A 22,596-nucleotide genomic window follows, 5' to 3' on the forward strand; every position below is an offset into this window, starting at 1 on the left:
AAAACACCATTAAAGTGTTTTTCAAATGTTGATATTCTAACAAAACCTAAGAAAAAGAAAAGAAAATCCATACAAAACAAAAAATATTCTCCTCAAAAAAAGAATTCTCAAAAAAACTGTTTAAAAAATGGAACCTAAACATTTACCTCGAAGAAACTAGCAAAAGATCATCTATAATTATGTAAAGGATGCTCATCATAGGACTTCTGTAATGGCAAAATCAAGAAAGCAACCTAAACGTTCATAAATACATTTTTATGTGTACTTCCACATTTGCTGTTGTTAGCCACTGTGTCTGACTCTTTGTTACCCCATGGATTATAGCCTGCCAGGCTTCTCTGTCCATGGGATTTCCCAGGCAAGAACACTGGAGTGGGTTGCCATTTCCTTCTTCAGTACTTCCCCATAATGGAATGTTATGCAGCCATAGGAAATTGTATATTCAAATATATATTGAATGCTATGGAAAGTGTTTGTGGTATGAGATTAGTTTTTTAAAGTTATAAAATTGAGTATAAATTAAGATCTGTATTTTGTGAAGATACGAAGAGAAACAGAATGGTGAGGAGGTGGAAAAGAGAATGAGAATAGAAAGAAAAGCATTGAAATGAAACATAGAGTCTGTGGGTGTTAAGCATCTTTTTGTATTTTTTATTCATAAATATCTATTATAAGCATAATAATAAAAATACATTTTCATAAATACCTTTAAATAATATAGTGAAGGCAATGCAAGGAGTGAAGTTTTTGCATAACTAGCAGGCAGTGAGCTCACTCTAGTGCAGAGGCATGCAGGTTTGAACCAAGTCTGCAATCATTCCCACTCTCTGGCAGCTGCAGAAGCCCAGGGAGGTGCCTGTGCTTGAGCCACCAAGGTCTGTTCAGTGAGGAGCCATGATGGTCTCCCAAAGACAGCCCTGCTCTCCTCCCTCCACAGTTCAGGCTGTCTTGTAACCCAAGTCATTTGACACAACCCACAAGTTTACAAGCCTGCTTAGGGTGCTCTCTCCCTGGTGGCTCAGATGATAGAAGAATTGGCCTGGAATGCAGGAGACCTGAGTTTGATTTGAGTTGGGAAAACCTCCTGGAGAAGACAATGGCAACCCACTCCAGTATTCGTCCCTGGAGAATTCCATGGACAGAGGAAACTGGCAGGCTACAATCCATTGGGTCACAAAGGGTCGGATACAACTAAGCAACTAACATTTTCACTTTTCACTTTCTGCACTTGCACTATGTTTTTGTTTTGGTTTTTTATAGATTTTTTTTTTTCTGGATGTGGACCATTTTTAAAGTCTTTATTGAATTTGTTACAATATTGCTTCTGTTTTATGTTTTGGTTTCTTGGCTGCAAGGCATGTGGGATCTTAGCTCTCTGACTCACTCCCTGCATTAGAAGGCAAAGTTTTGTGCACTATGGTGTCTTTTTTCTCAATGTTTTGCCACTGTGACATAATTTGAAGTGAACAACCAAACAGCTGTAACTGAATTCATTTTCATGAGATTTTCTAACCATCCAACCTACAGGGATTTTTCTTCCTGGTCTTTCTGATCATTTACCTGGGAACATGCTCATAGTAACAGCCACCAGCTCATAGTGATTGCCTCCATACTCTAATAAATGATTTCCCCAGGAATCTGAACTTATTGGCATCTGCTACATATCTACTACCAACCTGATCTGCACTGAACATTCCACATACGTAAGGCCAATATCTGCTTGACGATCTCTCATCTTCCAGAGTTAAATATTTATAAATAAACTAAGAAATCAACCACATACCTTTCCTGAAGGAATATCGAGTTTTAGTGACTTTAACCACTCACCCTCTGACGATTACTTTATCTATTCCCATAACTTTAAAATCCATATGTTTTCAACTCTAGAGTTTATATCTCCGGTCTCTTTTGAACTTGAAACTTACAGATTTGACTGCCTACTTGCCATCTTCTCTTCAATGTCTAATAGGAATCACAAATTCACTATGTTCAAAATGCTATTTTAAATAATTCTCGATTTCTCCTGCCCTTTAACTGATCCTCAATTCATCTTCCACCAATCACAAAATTTCCAAACCACACTTAACATTCAATCTTTGACTAAGTTCTGTATTTCTGAAGACTATGTCATCTATCTGAACATAAACCTGGACCTAAAAACTACTAGCTGTTGACTTTAAAAAAAAAAGTGCAAGTGAGAGTTGTGAGCTAAGTTATATTTGGGACAAAATGAAGACTATAGCCTGGAAGACAACATCTCAGATAGCTCTGGGAAACTGCTCCAAAGATACAGGGGCAAGATCAGTATATGTATGATTTTGGTGAAGGGGGAGTACATGCAATCAAGGCATTTTTGCAGAAAGTCTCTGCGTGTCTTGAGAAGGTTACTGCTAGTCACTTGGAGCAGACCTCACCATGAAGGGCTTTAGTGCTTCCCTAGATAGGAGGAGATATAAAAAATGAGTTTATAAAATCTTCTCCTGAAAACATCTAACTCTCTGAAGGTCTGTTTTGTCAGTTTTTCCCAGAGCACAAAGTATCTCATTTCTACTCTTCATCTTGAACTCCTTTTAGGTGGTGTTTAAAGTCAGCAGCTACAGCAAACATGATTTAATCCTTATAGAGATAGACAGAAAGTGACATGCTCCTTACTCAGATTTCTGCAATATTCTTCACTGTTTTTTCTGATTCCACTCTTATGTCACTCAATTTTCTATAAGGTAATCAAAATAATATCTTGAAAATATCAATCATAAATCACATCAGTCCTCTGCCCACCACCCCCCACCCACCAAAAGGAAACTACCTTCCCTAACGTCCTATTTTTCGTACAATAAAATAAAACATACTCCTGGAATCTCTCTTCCAGACATGAATGAGTAAGAGGGTATGCAGTCATAAACACAGGAAACAACCATTTTCAGACATTGGACATGAGGCAGTACAGGTCTGAGATCCCTGAAAGAAGGAAAACAAAAAAGATAGGTTCTACCATTCCAAAGTTTCCTGCCAGGAGGTAATTTCTCAATCACAGTACAAGGAGAAAGGATCCAAACAAAGACTAGTTATCTCACTCATTTGAGGAGACATAGAAGTATTATACAAGAAACTTAAGAAGGTCAGAATTTGTGGGGACAAGACAGTCAAAAGAAAGAGAGAACAGAGAATACAGAAAACGAATTTCAGAAATTTGCATTAGCATTTCTTTTCGAGTCTGACTGAATACAAATTTGTACATGTATAGGGTAAAACTTCATGAAGCTGTGTAAGAGTAACTTTTGGGGAAGACCAATTATTAGAGGGATAAAAAGGATTGTGGACTTCCAAGGTGGCACAAGTGGTAAAGAATCTGCCTGCCAATGCAGGAGACATGGGTTTGATCCCTAGGTTGGCAAGATCCCCTGGAGAAGTAAATGGCAACCCACTCCAGTACTCTAGGCTGGAAAACACCATGGACAGAGAAGCCTTGTGGGCTACAGTCTGTAGGGTCGCAAAGAGTTGGACATGACTGAGCACACAGGCACTACTAAAAGGAATGTAAACTAAATTTTTCCCAGGGCCAGAAGTCATTCTGATTTTTACCATCTGCAGTATAGATACACTGAACAATAGAGCAGTCAGTAGAGATACAAAAATATGCATACCTTGGGAGTATTGCAAAATTAGTCCTAGAGAAAGACTCCTCTATGGAGAACAGTGTAGAGATTCCTTAAAAAAACTGGAAATAGAACTGCCATATGACCCAGCAATCCCACTGCTGGGCATACACCGAGGAAAACAGAATTGAAAGAGACACGTGTGCCCCAATGTTCATCAAAGCACTGCTTATAATAGCCAGGGCATGGAAGCAACCTAGATGTCCATCAGCAGATGAATGGATAAGAAGGCTGTGGTACATATACACTACGGAATATTATTCAACCATTAAAAAGAATGCATTTGAATCAGTTCTAGTGAGGTGGATGAAACTGGAGCCTATTATACAGAGTGAAGTAAGTCAGAAAGAAAAACACCAATATAGTATATTAACATATATATATTGAATTTAGAAAGATGGTAACGATGACCCTATATGCGAGACAACAAAAGAGACACAGATGTATAGAACAGTCTTTTGGACTCTGTGGGAGAGGGCGAGGGTAGGATGATTTGAGAGAAGAGCATTGAAACTTGTATATTATCATATGTGAAACAGATTGCCAGTCCAGGTTCGATGCATGAGACAGGGTGCTCAGGGCTGGTGCACTGGGATGACCCTGAGGGATGGGATGGGGAAAGAGGAGGGAGAGGGGTTCAGGATGGGGAACACATGTACACCCATATGGATTCATGTCAATGTATGGCAAAAGCCACTACAATATTGTAAAGTAATTAACCTCCAATTAAAATAAAGAAAAAAGAGAAAGACTCCTGTAGATCTGTCCTAAAATAATAGGCCTTGAAACTAACTAAGCTGATGGACAGAAAAAAAAAAATCAAAGTTTTTTAAAAACTCAAAATATAGAACTCAAGAATATAAAATTTATTATTTTCAGCATCCAATTAAAAAGATAGTGGAATAGGAAGACAGTAAATATTGATCTCACCTCCTTTTACCAGCACACCCAAATTACAACTAAGTACAGAGCAAGTATAGATGAGAAACACCTAAAAACTGTAGAAAAGATCTTCTACAACTAAAGATATAAAGAAAGAATCACAATGAGTCATGCAAGAGGGTGGAAATACAGTGTTGTCAAGACCTAAACCCCTGGGTAGGTGACCATAAATGGGAGAATAATTTCAACTTCAGAGGTTCTTCTGAGGTCTGAGGTCCATATCAGGCTCCTCGGCCTAGGTATCCTGCCCCAGGAAGACAAGCGCCTACAACATTTGACTTTGAAGGCCAATAAGGTTTACTTTGGGGAGAGCTAGAAGGCTGCAGGAAATAGACCCAACCCTTAAAAGACACACAAAATCTCACAAACTCTGAGACCCAGGGCAGAAGGAGTAATTAGAAAGGAACCTTGGTCAAACCCACTTGATCTTGGAGGGCCTCCTGGAAAGGTAGGAGGCTACAGGGACTCACCTTAAGGACACAGATGCTGGCAGCAGCCATTTTGAGGAGCTCATCCCACCATGAAGAGACTGGTACTGGAAGGACAATTTGGAATCCTCCTCCTAGCTAATTAGTGCCAGAACCTGGCCCTGTCCACCAGATGGTTGGTACCAGTCCTGGGACGCCCCAGAGCAAGCAGATAACTGGTCAGGGAGACAGCCTATCCATCACTAAGCTAGCTGCAATAGGATGCCCTGAGTCCTCAGTTGCCCTGGGACCTAGTTCTACTCACCAGAGGATCTAACACCCAGATTCAACCACCAGAGGGCTGACACTACCCCCTGAGGCCCAGCCTTACCCACCAGGAGGTAAGCAATAGCCCTGGGACCTACTAGGCCTCACTCTGTCTACCTATAGGCCAATACCAACTCTGAGACACCAGAGAATCCAGAACCCAGCTCCACCCATCAGTGGGTCAGCCCTGGCCCTGGAACCTGGCCTCACCCACTCACATGCAGACACCACCTCAGGACCATTGAGGTCATACAGCCAGGTTTGTCAGGCAGGGCCTGAGCCACTCACCAATGGGTTGGCACTAGTAGTGGGACCCCCATGGGTGCTGGCTCTGCCCACCTTTGGGTCAACACCAACTCCAGGACTCCAAAAACCCTGAAGCCAGAGACTCTAAACCCACCCCCATCCATGATCAGGCTTCAGGACACTCTAGACCCCATCAGTCCACCCACAGTGGGTCAACAGTAACTCCAAGATCTCTGGAAATGTAGCCAGTTGCTCTGGGACCTGGCTCTGCACACCAATGGGCCAGCACTAGTCTTAGGACCCTCCAGGGCCCCATAGCCAGCTTCCTCATCACTCAGCCTGACCCACTAATAGTACAAAACCAGAAGTGAACTCCCCTGGACATGCAACCAGCCACGCTAGGACCTGGACCCATCTTCCAGTAGCTGGCAGGCTCTGAAAAGGCAAGGCCTTGCAACTAACTGAATTGGCAGTCAGCCACATCTACCAGCATGTGCATCGTAGTCAGTCCACCACAACAGAAGGAACCACGCAACCCACATAGACGACACCCTGAGCATAAGTCTTTAGAAAACAAAAGGGTGTACACTGTTCATTTACCCCATAAGGCCACTACTCCAAAACTGAGAAACATAACCAACTTAACAAAAGCATAGAAGTAAAAATAGTAAGTTAGACAAAAGGAGGCAATAGAGAAGTATGTTCCAAACAAAGAAACAAGATAAAATTCCAGAAGAACTAAGTAAATTTGAGATAAAAAAATCTATTGGATAACAACTTTAGGTAATAATCAAAAAGACGCTCAAAGACCATGAGAGAAGACTGAATGAACAGAATGAGAAGTTAGAATTTTTAAACAAAGAGTTGGAAATATAAGGAAAACCAAAAAGAGATGATGAATATAATAAATGAAATTTTAAAATACACTAGAAGGAATCAACAGTAAATTAGATGATACAGAGGAACAAATCAATAAACTAGAAGGCAGAATAGTGGAAATCATTGAAGCTGAACTGAAAAAAGAAAAACAAAAATGAGGACAGTTTAAGAGACCTCTAGGATGACATCAAGCATACTAACATTCATGTTGTAGGAGTCCCAGAAGGAGGAGAGACAGAAAAAGGGGTAGAGAACATATGTGAAGACATAATAGCTGAAGAGTTTCCTAACCTGGGAAAGGAAAGGGATTACCTAGGTACAGGAAGCAGAGTCTCAAACAGAATCAACCCACAAAGGACCACATCAAGACACATTGTAACAAAAAAAAAAAGACACATTGTAATTAAAATGGAAAAAGTTAAAGATAGGGTTGTTAAGATATGTTTGAATTTAAAAGATTACCAACTTAAAATAATCACATATGAATAGAGATTGCTACATATAAACCTCATGGTAAGCACAAACCAAAATAATAGATTCATTCTCAAAAGAGAAAGAAACCAAACATAACACTAAAAGTTGTCATGAAATCACAAAACAAAAAAGAACAAAAAAGAATTACAAAATAACCCAAAAACAATTAACAAAAAGGCAATAAGTATATACCTATCAATAATTACATCATGCTAAGTCACTTCAGTTGTGTCTGACTCTTTGAGACCCCGTGGACTATAATCCACCAGGCGCCTCTGTCCATAGGATATTCCAGGCAAGAATACTGGAGTGAGTTGCCTTTTCCTTCTCCAGGGAATCTTATTAATCCAGGGATTGAACCTGCATCAATCCCCCATTCTTACACCTATAAGAATGGCTCTTATCAAAAAGACAATAATAACAAGTGTTGGCAAGAATGTAGAGAAAAGGGAACACTTGTGTACTGTCGGTGGGAATGTAAATTGGTGCAGCCACTATGGAAAACAGTATGGAGATTCCTCAAAAAATTAAAAATAAAACTACTGTGTGTGTGTGTGTGTGTGTGTGTGTGTGTTAGTCACTCAGTCGTGTCCAACTTTGTGACCTCATGGACTATAGCCTGCCAGGCTCCTCTGTCCATGGAATTCTCCAGGCCAGAATACTGGAGTGGGTTGCCATTCCCTTCTCCAGGGGATCTTCCTGACCCAGGGACTGAACCTTGGTCTCCTGTATTACAGGCAAATTCTTTACCATCTGAGCCTCCAGGAAAGTCCAGAATCTGCCTGCAATGTGGGAGACCTGAGTTCAATCCTTGGGTTGGGAAGGCCTTCTCTATGGAGAAGGGAAAGGCTACCCACTCCAGTATTCTGGTCTGGAGAATTACATGGACTGTATAGTCCATGGGGTCGCAAAGAGTTGGACACAACTGAGTGATTTTCACTTTCACTTCACTTTCAACATATGATCCAGCAATTCTATTGCTGAGTATATATACAAAGCAAATAAAAATGCTAATTAGAAAAGATACATGCACCCCTATGTTCATTGCAGCATTATTTACAATTGCCAAGATATGGAAGCAACCGAAGTGCTCATTAATAAAAGATGTGGCTTATATATTCAATGGAATATATTTTTAAAATGAAGAGGCTTTTAAAAAATGAAATATTACCAGTTGTGACAACACAAAGGACCTACACTGTACTGTGCTTAGTAAAATAAGTCAGACAAGAAAAAACAAACTCTATATGAATTTCTCTTATATGTGGAATTCAAAATAGCAAAACAAATGATCAAGCATAACAAAACAGAAACAGAGTTATAGACACAGAGATTAAAAAAAGGTGGTTGCCACAGGGGAGATGAATGAGGGGAAGAGAAAAATAAGTGAGGGGGACTAAGAGGTACAAACTTTCAGTTACAAAATCAATGAGCCACAGGTATGAAATGTGTAGTGAGGGGAATACAGTTGATAGTTATGTAATATCTCTGTATGGTTACAAATGGTAACTAGACTGATCAGGGTGGTCATTTTGAAATGTATAGAAATACCAAATTACTACATTGTGAACCAAGAACTAACATAGCCTTGTAGGTCAACGATACTTCAAAAACAAATAAACAAACTCATAAATAGATAGATCAGATTTGTTCTAATAAAGGATAGAAATGGCATGGACCTAACAGAAGCAGAAGATATTAAGAAGAGGTGGCAAGAATACACAGAAGAACTATACAAAAAAGATCTTTCATGACCCAGATAATCACAATGGTATGATCACTCACCTAGAGCCAGACATCCTGGAGTGTGAAGTCAAGTGGGGCTTAGGAAGCATCACTACAAACAAAGCTAGTGGAGGCAATGGAATTCCAGTTGAACTATTTCAAGTCCTAAAAGATGATGCTGTGAAAGTGCTGCACTCATATGCCAGCAAATTTAGAAAACTCAGCAGTGGCCACAGGAACGGAAAATGTGCAGTTTTCATTCCAGTCTCAAAGAAAGACAATGCCAAAGAATGTATGAACTACCACACAATTGCACTCATCTCACATACTAGCAAAGTAATACTCAAAATTCTCCAACCCAGCTTCAGCAGTACGTGAACCGTGAACTTTCAGATGTTCAAGCTGGATTTGGAAAAGAGAAGAACCAGAGATCAAATTGCCAACATCCCTTGGATCATCAAAAAAGCAAGAGAGTTCCAGAAAAATGTCTACTTTTGTTTTATGGACAACACCAAACCTTTTGACTGTGTGGATCACAACAAACTGTGGAAAATTATTAAAGAGACAGGAATTCCAGACCACCTTACCTGCCTCCTGAGAAATCTGTATGCCGGTCAAGAAGCATCAGTTAGAACTGAATATGGAACAACAAACTGGTTCCAAATTGGGAAAGGAGTACGTCAAGGCTGTATATTGTCACCCTGCTTATTTAACTTAAGTGCAGAGTTCAGTTCAGTTGCTCAGTCATGTCTGACCTTTTGCGACCCCATGAACCACAGCACATATGCAGAGTACATCATGGGAACTGCTGGGCTGGATGAAGCACAAGCTGGAATCAAGATTGCCGGGAGAAATATCAATAACCTCATATATGCAGATGACACCACCCTTATGGCAGAAAGCGAAGAGGAACTGAAGTGCCTCTTGATGAAAATGAAAGAGGAGAGTGAAAAAGTTGGCTTAAAACTCAACATTCACAAAACTAAGATCATGGCATCTGGTTCCATCACTTCATGGCAAATAGATGGGAAACAATGGAAACAGTGAGAGACTTTATTTTGGGGGGTTCCAAAATCACTGCAGATGGTGACTGAACCATGAAATTAAAAGATGCTTGCTCCTTGGAAGAAAAGCTATGACCAACCTAGACAGCATATTAAAAAGCAGAGACATTACTTTGCCAACAAAAGTTTGTCTAGTCAAAGCTATGGTTTTTCCAGTGGTCATGTATGGGTGTGGGAGTTGGACTATAAAGAAAGCTGATCGCCAAAGAATTGATGCTTTTGAACTGTGTTGGAGAAGACTCTTGAGAGTCCCTTGGACTGCAAGGAGATCCAACCAGTCCATCCTAAAGGAAATCAGTCCTGAATATTTATTGGAAGGACTGATGCTGAAGCTGAAACTCCAATATTTTGGTCCCCTGATGCAAAGAACTTACTCAGTGGAAAAGAACCTGATGCTGGGAAAGATTGAAGGCAGGAGGAGAAGGAGACGACAGAGGATGAGATGGTTGGATGGCATCACCAGGAGTTGGTGATGGATAGGGAAGCCTGGTGTGGTGCAGTCCATGGGATCGCAAGAGTTGGACACGACTAAGCAACTGAACTGATGTAATATATGTTATATCCCACTATATGATATATAAATTAATAACAAATATATTTATGTTTTAGTCTACATATAATATATATTGCCATAATATATAATAAGTAAACTATACATAATTTGTATAATTTTTAATATATTTATTTATAAATATATAGTGTGTTGATATAAATTTATAAATAAAATATTAATTTATATATATTTATATAGAATAAACATATACATGATACCCCATCAAGTTGATTATTAAAGTATATTTCTTTCCATAGGTTGTAGAACTGTACATAATCTGTTTCCTACCTCTGTCTCCAGCCTTTCTCATTCTCATTAAGATCTTATCTCAGATGTTCCCACCTCAAAGAGACTGTAATTTCCATTTTAATATAGACAGGCCTTACACCTTACCCCAACCCACTCCCCTTTATGCCTTCTTTCACAACCTATTGAAGGTGGATATGTAAATATGGATCTTCCAAATATGATCAAAATTTTTGAGATTCTGTGCATCAATAACTGCTATTTTACAAATACTAATACAATTAGTATTCCATTTTAGAAATATACCATGACATGTTTATTCATTCACTTTGTTGATAGAAATTTGGATCAATTCCAGTTGAGTCTATTATGAATAAACTGCTATAAATATTTGTGTACAAGTATTTTATGGATATATTTTTATTTCCTGCAACACTCAATTAGAAAAAAAAGATATTTGCAAAGTCTCTCATGTTACAGGATACCCTTAATTATTTTATTTTGAACTACCAAGTGTATTTTTGATGGGGAAAGATTAATCAGCTTCAAATGACATCAAACAAATAAAACTATTTGGATATTCAAGAGGTATCCTGACTGATATCATGAGAAGAAGGGAAGGAAAGAAAGAAAGGGAGGGAAGGGAGAAAGAAAGAGGAAGAGAAATTTATAGACTTAGTAATTTTCCCAGGAGCATGACCTTACAATTTTATCTGATGACAGCATAAATAAACATTTTAAATATCAGTTTGAAAAGCAATAGGGTTCCATATGTATATCTATAGAAAATGGATAAATTACAGTATATTCATACAATGCAACATTAAACAAAATATGAACCAGAGATATATGCAACTACAGGGATAAACCTTAAAAATATCAGGAGGATTATCTTATATTTCAGGCTTACCTTACATTTTGTCATCAATGGTGTATATGTTCTCTACTTTTCATCAAGGGAGTGGTACCAGAGGCCCTAATCAAGGAATATCCCTGGACAGTCATATTATATCACATGATCCCAACTTCTACCTATTTTGGACAACTGATGACTAACCCAAGAGCAACCAATCTACAAGTAAAAAAAATACATGCAATCATGCTCAATAAAATTAGAATGCATGTAATATGTGCTCAATGGATTCCATGCTCAGTATGATTGCCAGAGGTAATAACAAATTTTGTCTTCAGAAGCTTCAGAAAAGATATAACTAAATGGGGTCCTGAACAAGGGAGGAGAAAAGAAACCTATTGCAAATACGGTTGAGACCGAAAGCAAAGTTTATTGACTCATACGGGCTGCAGTCCATAGGGTCGCAAAGGGTTGGAAATAACTGAATAATTGAGAACACACATATATAGATTGCTGACCTAACCAAAGTGAAGCAAAGTATACAAAGAAATAAAATTCTTACTCAGGATAAAATATACAGCCAAGATTATTTATAATGACAAAAAGGTTAATTCCCAAGAAGCTATACCAAGCCTACATGTGCATGTACTTAAAAGCAGAACATGAAAAAAATGAAAGAACTGAATGGATAAACATATAAATCTAATATTGTAGTAGAGATATCAACACCCCTCTCAATCGTTAATAGAAAAATTGATGATAATAAGACACTACATCATTTTAAAAACACAACAGAAAACCAAGAACTATGAGTATCCCACCCACTGCTAGTGATGAGGCTTTCATTTCCAGTCAATAGGCTGGTGATCCAGTTCCAAAACGCTTTTTTAAAATTCTGTTCCCTAGGACCATTCTCATAGAGTCCAGTTGTTTTTAAACATGGCTGCTCATTGGAAACATATCTGGAGCTCTGGAGGGAAAAAGCAAAACCTGGGCATTTATATTTTTCAAAAATCTCCAAGATGATTCTGATATGCATCTGGATTTTTTTAAGTGATTGCAGGTTTTTCTATTAAATGGTAGTTTGGGTGATATGGAATTCTATTATTTTTCTGTTGACCAATCATGAGTGAGTTACATAACAGTTACATAATCACAATAATAAAAGATGTTTATCAGTTTCATAATCAATAGCTAAACAAAAAAATAAATAAATAAAAGATCATTACAACTGCAACTCAAGAGCTCCAGTGGCGCAATCGGTTAGCGCGCGGTACTTATACAGCAGTACAAGTGCAAGTCATAACGGGAAGACAATTAACCTGACGATATAAAATGATTACATACAATTGGAGGATCATGCGGAGTGATGTGCTAAGTGGAAGTGCATACATGTAAATGGATTAAATGTACCAACCAAAATCCATTTACATTTAAGGCAATTATCAATATATAAGGACCATTCTCAGTATTCATGATCTGAGGCATGTTCCCCAGGAAACAGATGTGAGACAGATTACTGTGCACAAGACTGCTTTCTGGAACATGCCTGGTAAAGAGAAAGAGAGAAGTAGAAATGGGCAGACAGAGAAGCTGCTATGATCCAGCTTTGACAGAGGTTCCAGTTGATCCATGTAGAGCTAGAAAGACTCATAAGCCTTGTCTCCAGTTGAGGCGAGGGGACCAGGCCTCTTAGGTGTTGGATGGGAGCTACACCCAATAAGGGTGTTACATAGGCAAGACAGCTCCTTTCAGCAGAGAGCAATTCTCATACGGACCTTTCTGTGGGCCTCGGTCCTGAAGGGGGATGTGGGCAGTGCAGAACAACATTTACCACATTAAGGTCTGATGCTCAGCTTTGTTATGTTTGTGACACTTGTGCACAGATGATAAGTGCATTTGGGTATAAAATCTTGAAGCTCAAGAGAAAGGCCTGGGCTATAGCCAAATGAGAGGGAGAAAAAAAAAAAACGCACATAGTAACATATACTTTTTTTTTTCTATAGCCTGGGCTATAGAAATCCAACCGCATTTGGGTGAAATTTTAAAACTGTAACACTAGGTAATGTTATATATAAATTACACCTAATTTTTTAAAAAGCCTAGATGATATACCAGGGGAATTAGAAGAGTAGTTGTACAAAACCTGAACTTTGAAGTGTGCCAAATTGAAGAGGTTTGGAGGAAGAGGAGGAATGAGCCAAAGTAATTGAGAAGGAGCAGCCAGTGAGATAGAAAGAGAACTGAAAGTGTGTTGACCATGAAACCAAGTGTGCAAAGTGTTTCCAGGAGGAAAAAATGATCAATAATGTCAAATGCTGCAGACAGGTCAAGGGAGATGAAGACTGAGATGCTCCCATTGAGTCCAGCCACGTGAAAGTCACTGGTGATCTTGACAAGAGAAAGGTTTGATAGAATAGTCGGGTAGAAAAATGATTGGAGTGAGCTTATGAGTGAATAGGAAGAGAGAAACTGAAAGCATTAAAAATTAGCTGATGGATACCTATACTCCAATATCAAAAGCTTTTAAAATTAAACCTTTGAATAGTTTTTAAGTACTAAGAGCAAAAGCCTTCATGCTCACTCTCAACTATTTATAAAATTTACAATAATGAGTTATTTTTAGTGCAGCAATATCATTGAATATGCCTCATTGATTTAGAGACTTAAAATAATTATTTTGCTGAAGTATAGTTGATTTACAATGTTTTATTAGTTTCTGTGTATAGCAAAGTGATTGATTCATACACACACACACACATATCTGAATAAACTTTTTCATATTCTTTTCCATTATGGTTTATCATGGGATCTTGAATAGAGTTCCCTGTGCTATATAGTGAGACCTTGTTGTTTATGCATTCTATATATAATGGTTTGCATCTGCTAACCCCAACCTCCCAGTCCATCCCTCTCCAAACCCAGTTCCCCCTTGGCAACCACAAGTCTGTTCTGATTTGGAAATTTTTGATTTAATACTTTCTGACATACTGTCTCTAAGATCTAAATTTTAGATATTTGCTGTTAATGGCTAATAAAACTGAAAAGAACTATATTCAAAGATATGTGATTCAAGTGGAATAAGTGTTAAATTATCTGTATGATAAAGTATAACATTTATTTTATAAATGCCATAAAGTATAACATTCACTTTCAAAAATAATTAGCTGATTGAGATTGAGAAAGACAAATACCACAAGATTTCACTCATATGTGGAACAGAAAAAACAAACTGATAAACAAAGCAAGACACAGAGAGAGAATAGCATAGTGGCCACCAGAGAGAAGGGGCAGAGGAAATGGGTGGGGAAGGGGTAAAACAGGTAAAAAGGGATAAAATGTAAACAGGTACAATCATGAAACTAAACATAAACTCCACTCCTTATACATACAGCTCTTATATAAGCAACCATAAAACCAAATCAATTTACAAATTAAATATAGGCACACCAATAAAATTCAGATTGACCTCATTAAGTTAATGTGACATGTAGTACTATTTTGTTTAAGCAAAATCACCAATGCAGAGTTTATTGATAAAAATGTAACATATTGGGACTTGGATTCTCTCGGGTAGAAGCAGCAGAGATACAAGATCTAGAAGACTAGCTCCTTTGTGAGAGTGGATTCAGGTTCCTCCTGCCTCTGGACCTCACCGAGCCTCGGCTTTCTCGTCTGTTACGTGGGAACAACAGTCGTGATCATCATCATTTATTGAGAACTTTCTAAAATGCCAGCTGAGGAGAGGCACAGAGGTGGAGGTGATCAGACCAGCGTCACACCACTTGTACGACACTAGATTCTTCACAGGTCTTCCTAAGACTCAGCAATTCCCAAGGAGGAGGACAAAATGTCCAAGTTCAAGGAGGCAGTGACCTTCAACGATGTGGCTGTGGTCTTCACAGAGGAGGAGATGGGGCTGCTGGACTTGGCCCAGAGAAAGCTGTACCAGGAAGTGATGCTGGAGAACTTCCGGAACCTGCTCTCAGTGGGTCATCAATCCTTCACACCAGATGTACCATCCCAGTTAGAAAGAGAAGAAAAGCTTCAAATGATAAAGACAGCAGCCCAGAGCTGTTGTTCCTCAGGAAATCAGAATCTAAATGCCATAGAGACTCTTGGAGAAGTTGGATTAAGGTATCTGCCCCACGAAGAGTTTTTCTGCTCAAAAATCTGGCTACAAGTTACAGAGGAATTAACCAGGTGTCGAGATTCCATGGAAATTATTCAAGGAATTGGTTCTCAATTGGAAAAACAAAATGACACACTCTATAAAGATGAGTTCAGTAAAGACTTCACTCAGAGTTCACATCTTCAAGTTCAGTGCAGAGACTACACTGGAGGAAAACCCTATGAAGGGGTGGAGTGTGGGAAGGATTTCATATGGGGCTCTCACCTTCAAATGAACCAGACAGCCTCCACAGGAGAGAAGCCCTATAAATGTGAAAAATGTGAAAACACCTTCCATCGGTTTTCAAGTCTTCAAGCCCATCAGAGAGTCCACAGTAGAGCAAAACTGAATAATCATGAGACGTCACATACAGGTTTTAGTCAGAGGTCATATCTTCATCAACATCAAAGAGTCCCCACTGGAGAGAATCCACACAGATTAGAGGAGTGTGGGAGGAACATCAGAAAAAGCTCACATTTTCAGGCTCCTCTGATAGCCCACCCATTGGAGAAACCCTATAAATGTGAGGAATGTGGGCTGGGCTTCAGTAAGCGCTCCTATCTCCATGTCCATCAGAGAGTTCACACGGAAAAGAAACCTTATCAATGTGAAGATCTTAATGTTCATTGTGGAATCCACACAGGAGAGAAGCCCTATAAATGTGAGAAGTGTGGGAAGGGCTTCGGCTGGGCCTCAAATCTTCTGGACCATCAGAGAGGCCATAGTGGTGAGAAACCCTATCAATGTGATGCATGCGGAAAGGGCTTTAGTCGTGGCTCAGATCTTAACATTCACTTTAGAATCCATACAGGAGAGAGACCTTACAAATGTGAGGAGTGTGGGAAAGGTTTCAGGCAGGCCTCGCATATTCTGGCCCATCAGAGAGGCCACACTGGAGAAAAACCGTACAAATGTGGTACATGTGGGAAGGGCTTCAGCCGGAGTTCAGATCTTAATGTTCATTCTAGAATCCACACAGGAGAGAAGCCCTATAAATGTGAGATGTGTGGGAAGGCCTTCAGTCAGTTCTCAAGCCTTCAAGTGCATCAGAGAGTCCACACTGGAGAGAAACCATATCAGTGTGCAGTGTGTGGGAAAGGCTTCAGTGTGGGCTCACAGCTGCAGGCCCATCAGAGGTGCCATACTGGAGAGAAACCCTACCACTGTGAGGAATGTGGGAAAGGCTTCTGTCGGGCCTCAAAATTTCTGGCTCACCGTGGAGTCCACACAGGAGAGAAACCATACCAATGTGATGTGTGTGGTAAGCGCTTCAGACAGAGATCATACCTTCAAGCCCACCAGAGGGTTCACACTGGAGAGAAACCATATAACTGTGAGGAGTGTGGTAAGGTCTTCAGTTGGAGCTCCAATCTTACCATTCATCAGCGACTCCATGCTGGGGATGAGGGTGACAAGGACTTTGCCTCAGCAGAGAATACATACAGCAGAGAATCTTTATAAAATTGCATGTGTTAATATCTCACATGCATGCTGAAATAGTCCTGTCATAGAAAACAAAACATTTATCTCCTTGAGAACTTGCAAAGTGTCATGGTGGTTGGGTGACCACACAGCAGAGAAGTCTCGTGAGTGTAGAGACAGAGAGCTTCACTCATAACCTTCACATTTAGCAGATAACTACACGGATGAGAGGCGTGGGAAGGATGGATCCGATCTGGAGGGAACCAAATGTTCTAAGACAGAAATGCCTGAATCTCTTCCACTAGAATAAAAGCTCCCAGAAGGCATGGACTTTGTTTACAGCAAGTCCACTTTGCCTTTTCAGTGCCTACCACACTGCAGGTGTCGAGCAATGTGAAATGAGTGAAAGGGAGAACAGTCACTTTTGAAATTTTTATTGAGTTCCTCTCTAAAATTTTCTATAAACTTGTAAACAGAGGAATTTTCTAAGGATTGGAGGATTACATTAGACACTTGGGGTCATCTTCCCAACCCTGCAGGTCTTGTGAACTAGTGCTTATCAAACTGAAGGTGATAACCCATTAGTGAGTCCAGAATCACCAGGTTGTGTATGGGCAGCAATTTTGTATGTTAACAGTTCCTTATTGAGATGTAATTTGCATGCAAGCACATGCATAAATCTCATGTTTACAGCTTCATGAATTTTGACAAATGTATCTACTTGTGTAATCACGAAAATCAATATATACCACATTTCTATTAAACCTGAATGTTTCCTTGTGTACCATTCTTGTGAGTTCCACCTCCAGTGGCAGCAAGTATGATAATTTCTATATGGTGTATTAACTAAATCTGTCTGACAATACTTGTGTATAAACACAGGTTTCCTTTATTTTGGTAAATACTTAGGAATGGGATTGTTGGGTTGTAAGAGTGTCTAAATTTGTGGGAAACGGGTGTTTCTAAAGTGGATATGTCATTTTGCACTCCCACCACCAGTGCATATCAGGGTTTTATTTTTTAGCATTTCAGTAGTTTTATAGTGGTTTCTCATGTTGGTCTTAATTTACATTTCCCTAATGACTAAAAAGCCTCTTGATGAAAGTGAAAGAGGAAAGTGAAAAAGTTGGCTTAAAGCTCAACTTTCAGAAAACTAAGATCATGGCATCTGGTCCCATCACTTCATGGGAAATCGGTGGGGAAACAGTGGAAACAGTGTCAGACTTTATTTTTTGGTCTCCAAAATCACTGCAGATGGTGATTGCAGCCATGAAATTAAAAGACGCTTACTCTTTGGAAGGAAAGTTATGACCAACGTAGGATAGCATATTAAAAAGCAGAGACATTACTTTGCCAACAAAGGTCCATCTGGTCAAGACTATGGTTTTTCCAGTATTCATGTATGGATGTGAGAGTCGGACTGTGAAGAAAGTTGAGGGCCGAAAACTTAATGCTTTTGAACCGTGGTGTTGGAGAAGACTCTTGAGAGTCCCTTGGACTGCAAGGAGATCCAACCAGTCCATCCTAAAGGAGATCAGTCCTGGGTGTTCACTGGAAGGATTGATGCTGAAGCTGAAACTCCAATACTTTGGCCACCTCATGCAAAGAGTTGACTCATTGGAAAAGACCCTGGTGCTGGGAGGGATTGGGGGCAGGAGGAGAAGGGGACAACAGAGGATGAGATGGGTGGATGGCATCACCGACTCGATGGACATGAGTTTGAGTAGACTCCAGGAGTTGATGACGGACATGGAGGCCTGGCATGCTGTGATTCATGGGGTTGCAAAAAGTCGGACACGACTGAGCGACTGAACTGAATGACTAAGTTGAACATCTTTATACATGAATGTTTCATAACCATAGACCTATTTTCTTTGGTGAACTGTTTTCTTGTTCTTTATTTTTGAGTTCTTTATATGTTCTGGACACTTGTCCTTTGTCAGTTTTGTGTTTTGCAGATATTTTGTCACTGTGTGGTTTTTGTTTTTGCCCCATTAGCAGTATTTTTCACAGAGCATTTAAGTTTTTAAAATTTTTGATGAACTTCAAAAAAAAAAAAGTAACATATTATTGACTTGATTCTTTCAATTGTGTGCACAATGGATGTGCATTTAAATCATTGTCATATCATTGCTGAAATTTAAAAAAAAAAAGGAGCTCATTTAACCACAAATTTGTTTTTGGGTAAAATGAAGTGAAAGTCACTCAGTCATGTCTGACTCTTTGCAACCCCATGGACTGTAGCCTGCCAGGCTCCTCTGTCCATGGAATTCTCCAAGCCAGAATACTGGAGTGGGTAGTTGTTCCCTTCTCCAAGGGATCATCCCAACCCAGGGATCAAACCCAGTCCTCCCGCCTTGCAGGCAGATTCTTTCCTTTCTGATGGGTGAGTGACTCAATTTAAGGGTACACCCCTTCCAAATAAAACATTGTAATTTTTAAAAAATCTTTTAAGCAAAAAATTACTTATTGCACATTTATTTCTTCCTGTTGAATCGCAGCATGTTGGTATGAACAAAGAATACAAGTAAAACACTTAAAATATTGTACCATACACATGCTGTACTCACTGACATGCACAGATTCTTTCAAGTTTGACATTTCTATTCTCTGTCACACAATAGTGATGACAATTCTCCCAGCAGTTTCACTTTCTTGAACCAGTACAAAACTTTCATCTACAGATGAGGTGGAGATGTTATTTGTCCTTCATGTGGCAGGAATATGATCAGAAACAGACACAAACTGGGACACCAAAAATAGGAGGCCATATTCAGTCTTTAATATAGTCATCTATAATTCAGAGTACATTTATATTATTTTTTAGAGGTTATCATAAACATGGAACAGATCATGGGAAAAAGAGATTAGAAGCTGCTAAAATGCCTATATGGATCTTTGTAAAGTTGGTCCAGCAGCTTCTCTTCTCTGCATGAGAATGAAGGGGGAAAAAAAAACAAACAGCCCTTGGCTGGTCTCCAGCACCTACTTTTCTATGGTTTTCTCCTCTCCCCTCAAACAAAACAGGAAAGGAGCTGACTATCAGGTATACGTTGACATTCATTCACACAAATGTGCTGCTTCCATGTAAAACTTTTAATCTATCAGTGTAGAAGGAAAGACTTTCCCTCTGTTAAAGGAAATAAAGATTCAGAAATCCCTGGACTAGAAGCAGTTACTGGATTTGATATACAGAGAAGATATATAAGAATGATTTCTCCTTAGAATTTATGCTTAGGAAGGAACTCCAACATAACCCTAACCTAATCTGAGATCTAACTTGCATGCGCAGGCTCAGCTAGTCTGACCTGGAGAAAACTGGTCCCCCTGTTTTAACCTGCCTAAGACACTGCAAGTCCCTTCTCCACAGAGCTCCCCTCCTCCCTGGCCCTATGCCACAGCTGGCTCTGGCCTGGGCTGCTCTTCCTTTCTGCCCTTCCACTTTCTGGTGCCTACTAGTCTTCTTCCCATCCCACCATCCTGCCACCCTAGGAGGGAGAAATTGCTCCGGGCCCCCTCTGTTGTGGGGCAGGGGCGGTGACCTGGCATGGAAAAGCTTGGTGGCATGGTGAGCTTCTCTTCATCTCAAGAGAATCTCTGGCACTGAGTTGTAAGACATGGCTCTTGCCTTTCGTTGCTTGGGTGACAATACAGAGCCTAAGATGTTGGAGATTATAAAACACAGAACATCTCTAGGTCCACAGAGATGCTTTTCAGCTATAAAAATAGTGGGCAACGTTAATCAACTTAATGGGAATATGTCTTAAGAGTTTTCTCTGAATAGTAAGCTCACCCATTCAATCAGATTTCTTGGTCTAAAGAGCTCTCAATGGCTAATATTCCACTGAAGTGAGGCATGGAAGGATTCTTAACTTTTCTTGAAGAGCAGAAAAGGAAGAAAGATGAATATGACCATAAACTAGGATTAAGAGCATGCAACTCAAATATTTTATACAAGACATGCTCCTAATTTCTTTATACATAGTAACATATACTGGGGCTTTTTTTCTGTCTTGTTTTTTTAAACTCTTCTTTTCGTGCTTTCAACAAACATTCATTAAGCTTCATTTTTGTGATAGGCTCTTTGCTAAGTGTTTCAGGATTCCAAGATACAAAAGACCTGCCCTCAAGAATAAAAAAGAAAAAAGTCCCTGCCCTCAAGGGACTTTTAGTCTGAAGGAGGAAACAATAAACTGTAAAACAAATAGGCAAATAATTGCAATACATGATCACTTCTTAACTTGTTCAGGGCTCATGCAACCATCTATATTTCCTTTATTTTTTGTTTTCTACTGTAATCTCCACAATGCAAGGTCACCCGAGTTGAAGACTCTGCAGCCTTTGCCTAACATCTTGCAAAGAAGGACATTCAGCACATGTGTTTTTGGTAATGAAGATACAGACTTTTATATAATGACAACCAATCCATCTATAGATTGCAAGCTCTTTGTGCAGGGGCTGTGTCTAATTGTCCATTTTGTAAAGCCTCTCATCCACTGGAAAAGTGCTTTTAAGTGCTAAGAAAATGTAGTAATACTCTCCTGCTGCCACCTGCTGCTTTATTTCCACTAAGTTGGGCTCAGAATTGTAGAAAATGCAACTGAAAATCATTTACCATGCTCAACTATAAAATGAAATCCTGCTCTCCAACACACATGCAGGCACATGTCAATACACACCCACTCACCACCCAACACATATATATACTTTCATTGCCTCCATCTCTGCTGGCCCAAAACAGCATTTATTTGCATTCTGTTTCTTTATACCCCCACCCATGAGAGGGGGAAATAAATCATACCTACAGGTTTTCTTGAGCACTGTGTTCAACTAAGACTAGAGAATGCAACCAAAGTGCCATGATCAGAAAAATGTTTTCTTCTGGATGACAAAAGCATGTTTCAGGTACAATTCAAGGCTCCGGGGAATCAGCAATAAACAAGAGAAAATACATTTTCTGCCCTAAAGCAGGTTATATTCTATGGTGAAGGGTTCTGATAACTCCTAAACAAATAAATAATATCATACATGAGTAAGGGCTAGAAAAGTATGTTAAAAATAGCAGTGTGACTATGGTACTACTCCAGTTAGACTAGGGATGGCCCCTTAGAGGAGTCACGATTGCAAGAGGAGGTGATACTGGTAATGAAAAAGAGGAAGACAGGCCAAGCTCTAAGAGAAAAGCATTTCAGGCAGAAAGGTCAGAATCAATCCTGAGGACTTCCCCTGCTGGTACAGTAGATAAGAATCCACCTGCCAGTGTAGGGGTCATGGGTTCAATCCCTGGTCTAGGAAGAATCCATATGCTGTGGGGCAACTAAACCCTTGCCCCACAGCTATTGAACCTGCACTCTAGAGCCCATGAGCGGTTAACTACTGAGCTCATGTGCTGCAGCTACTGAAGCCTGTGTGTCTAGAGCCTGCGCTTCGCAGCAAGAGAAGCCGCCATAATGAGCAGCCCATTTACTGCAATGAAGAGTCACTCCCACTTGCCACAACTAGAGAAACCCCGTTCACAGCAACAAAGACCTGTGCAACCAAAAATAAAAGTAGTTAATAAAAAAGAACAGGGAGGTCCTGAGACGAGAAGGACTTTGGAATCTCAGGGAAGAGGGAAGGCCAGGGTGGCCA

At 39.7% G+C, this 22,596-nt stretch overlaps 1 protein-coding gene across 1 annotated transcript; it reads left to right on the forward strand.

The window, feature by feature from the left end:
* The first annotated feature begins 14,933 nt into the window (after positions 1-14,933).
* Positions 14,934-17,729, forward strand: LOC110147534 (zinc finger protein 45-like). Its single transcript, XM_070467204.1, has one exon. It carries the CDS (start codon positions 15,223-15,225, stop codon positions 17,002-17,004), a length of 1,782 nt encoding a protein of 593 aa, XP_070323305.1. The 5' UTR covers positions 14,934-15,222; the 3' UTR covers positions 17,005-17,729.
* Positions 17,730-22,596: the final 4,867 nt, after the last annotated feature.

Source organism: Odocoileus virginianus, chromosome 5 (genome assembly GCF_023699985.2).
Source record: "Odocoileus virginianus isolate 20LAN1187 ecotype Illinois chromosome 5, Ovbor_1.2, whole genome shotgun sequence".
NCBI lineage: Eukaryota > Metazoa > Chordata > Mammalia > Artiodactyla > Cervidae > Odocoileus > Odocoileus virginianus.

Coding starts and splice junctions, on each gene's coding strand:
- LOC110147534 (XM_070467204.1), top strand. CDS start 15,223: ATGTCCAAGTTCAAGGAGGCAGTGACCTTCAACGATGTGGCTGTGGTC.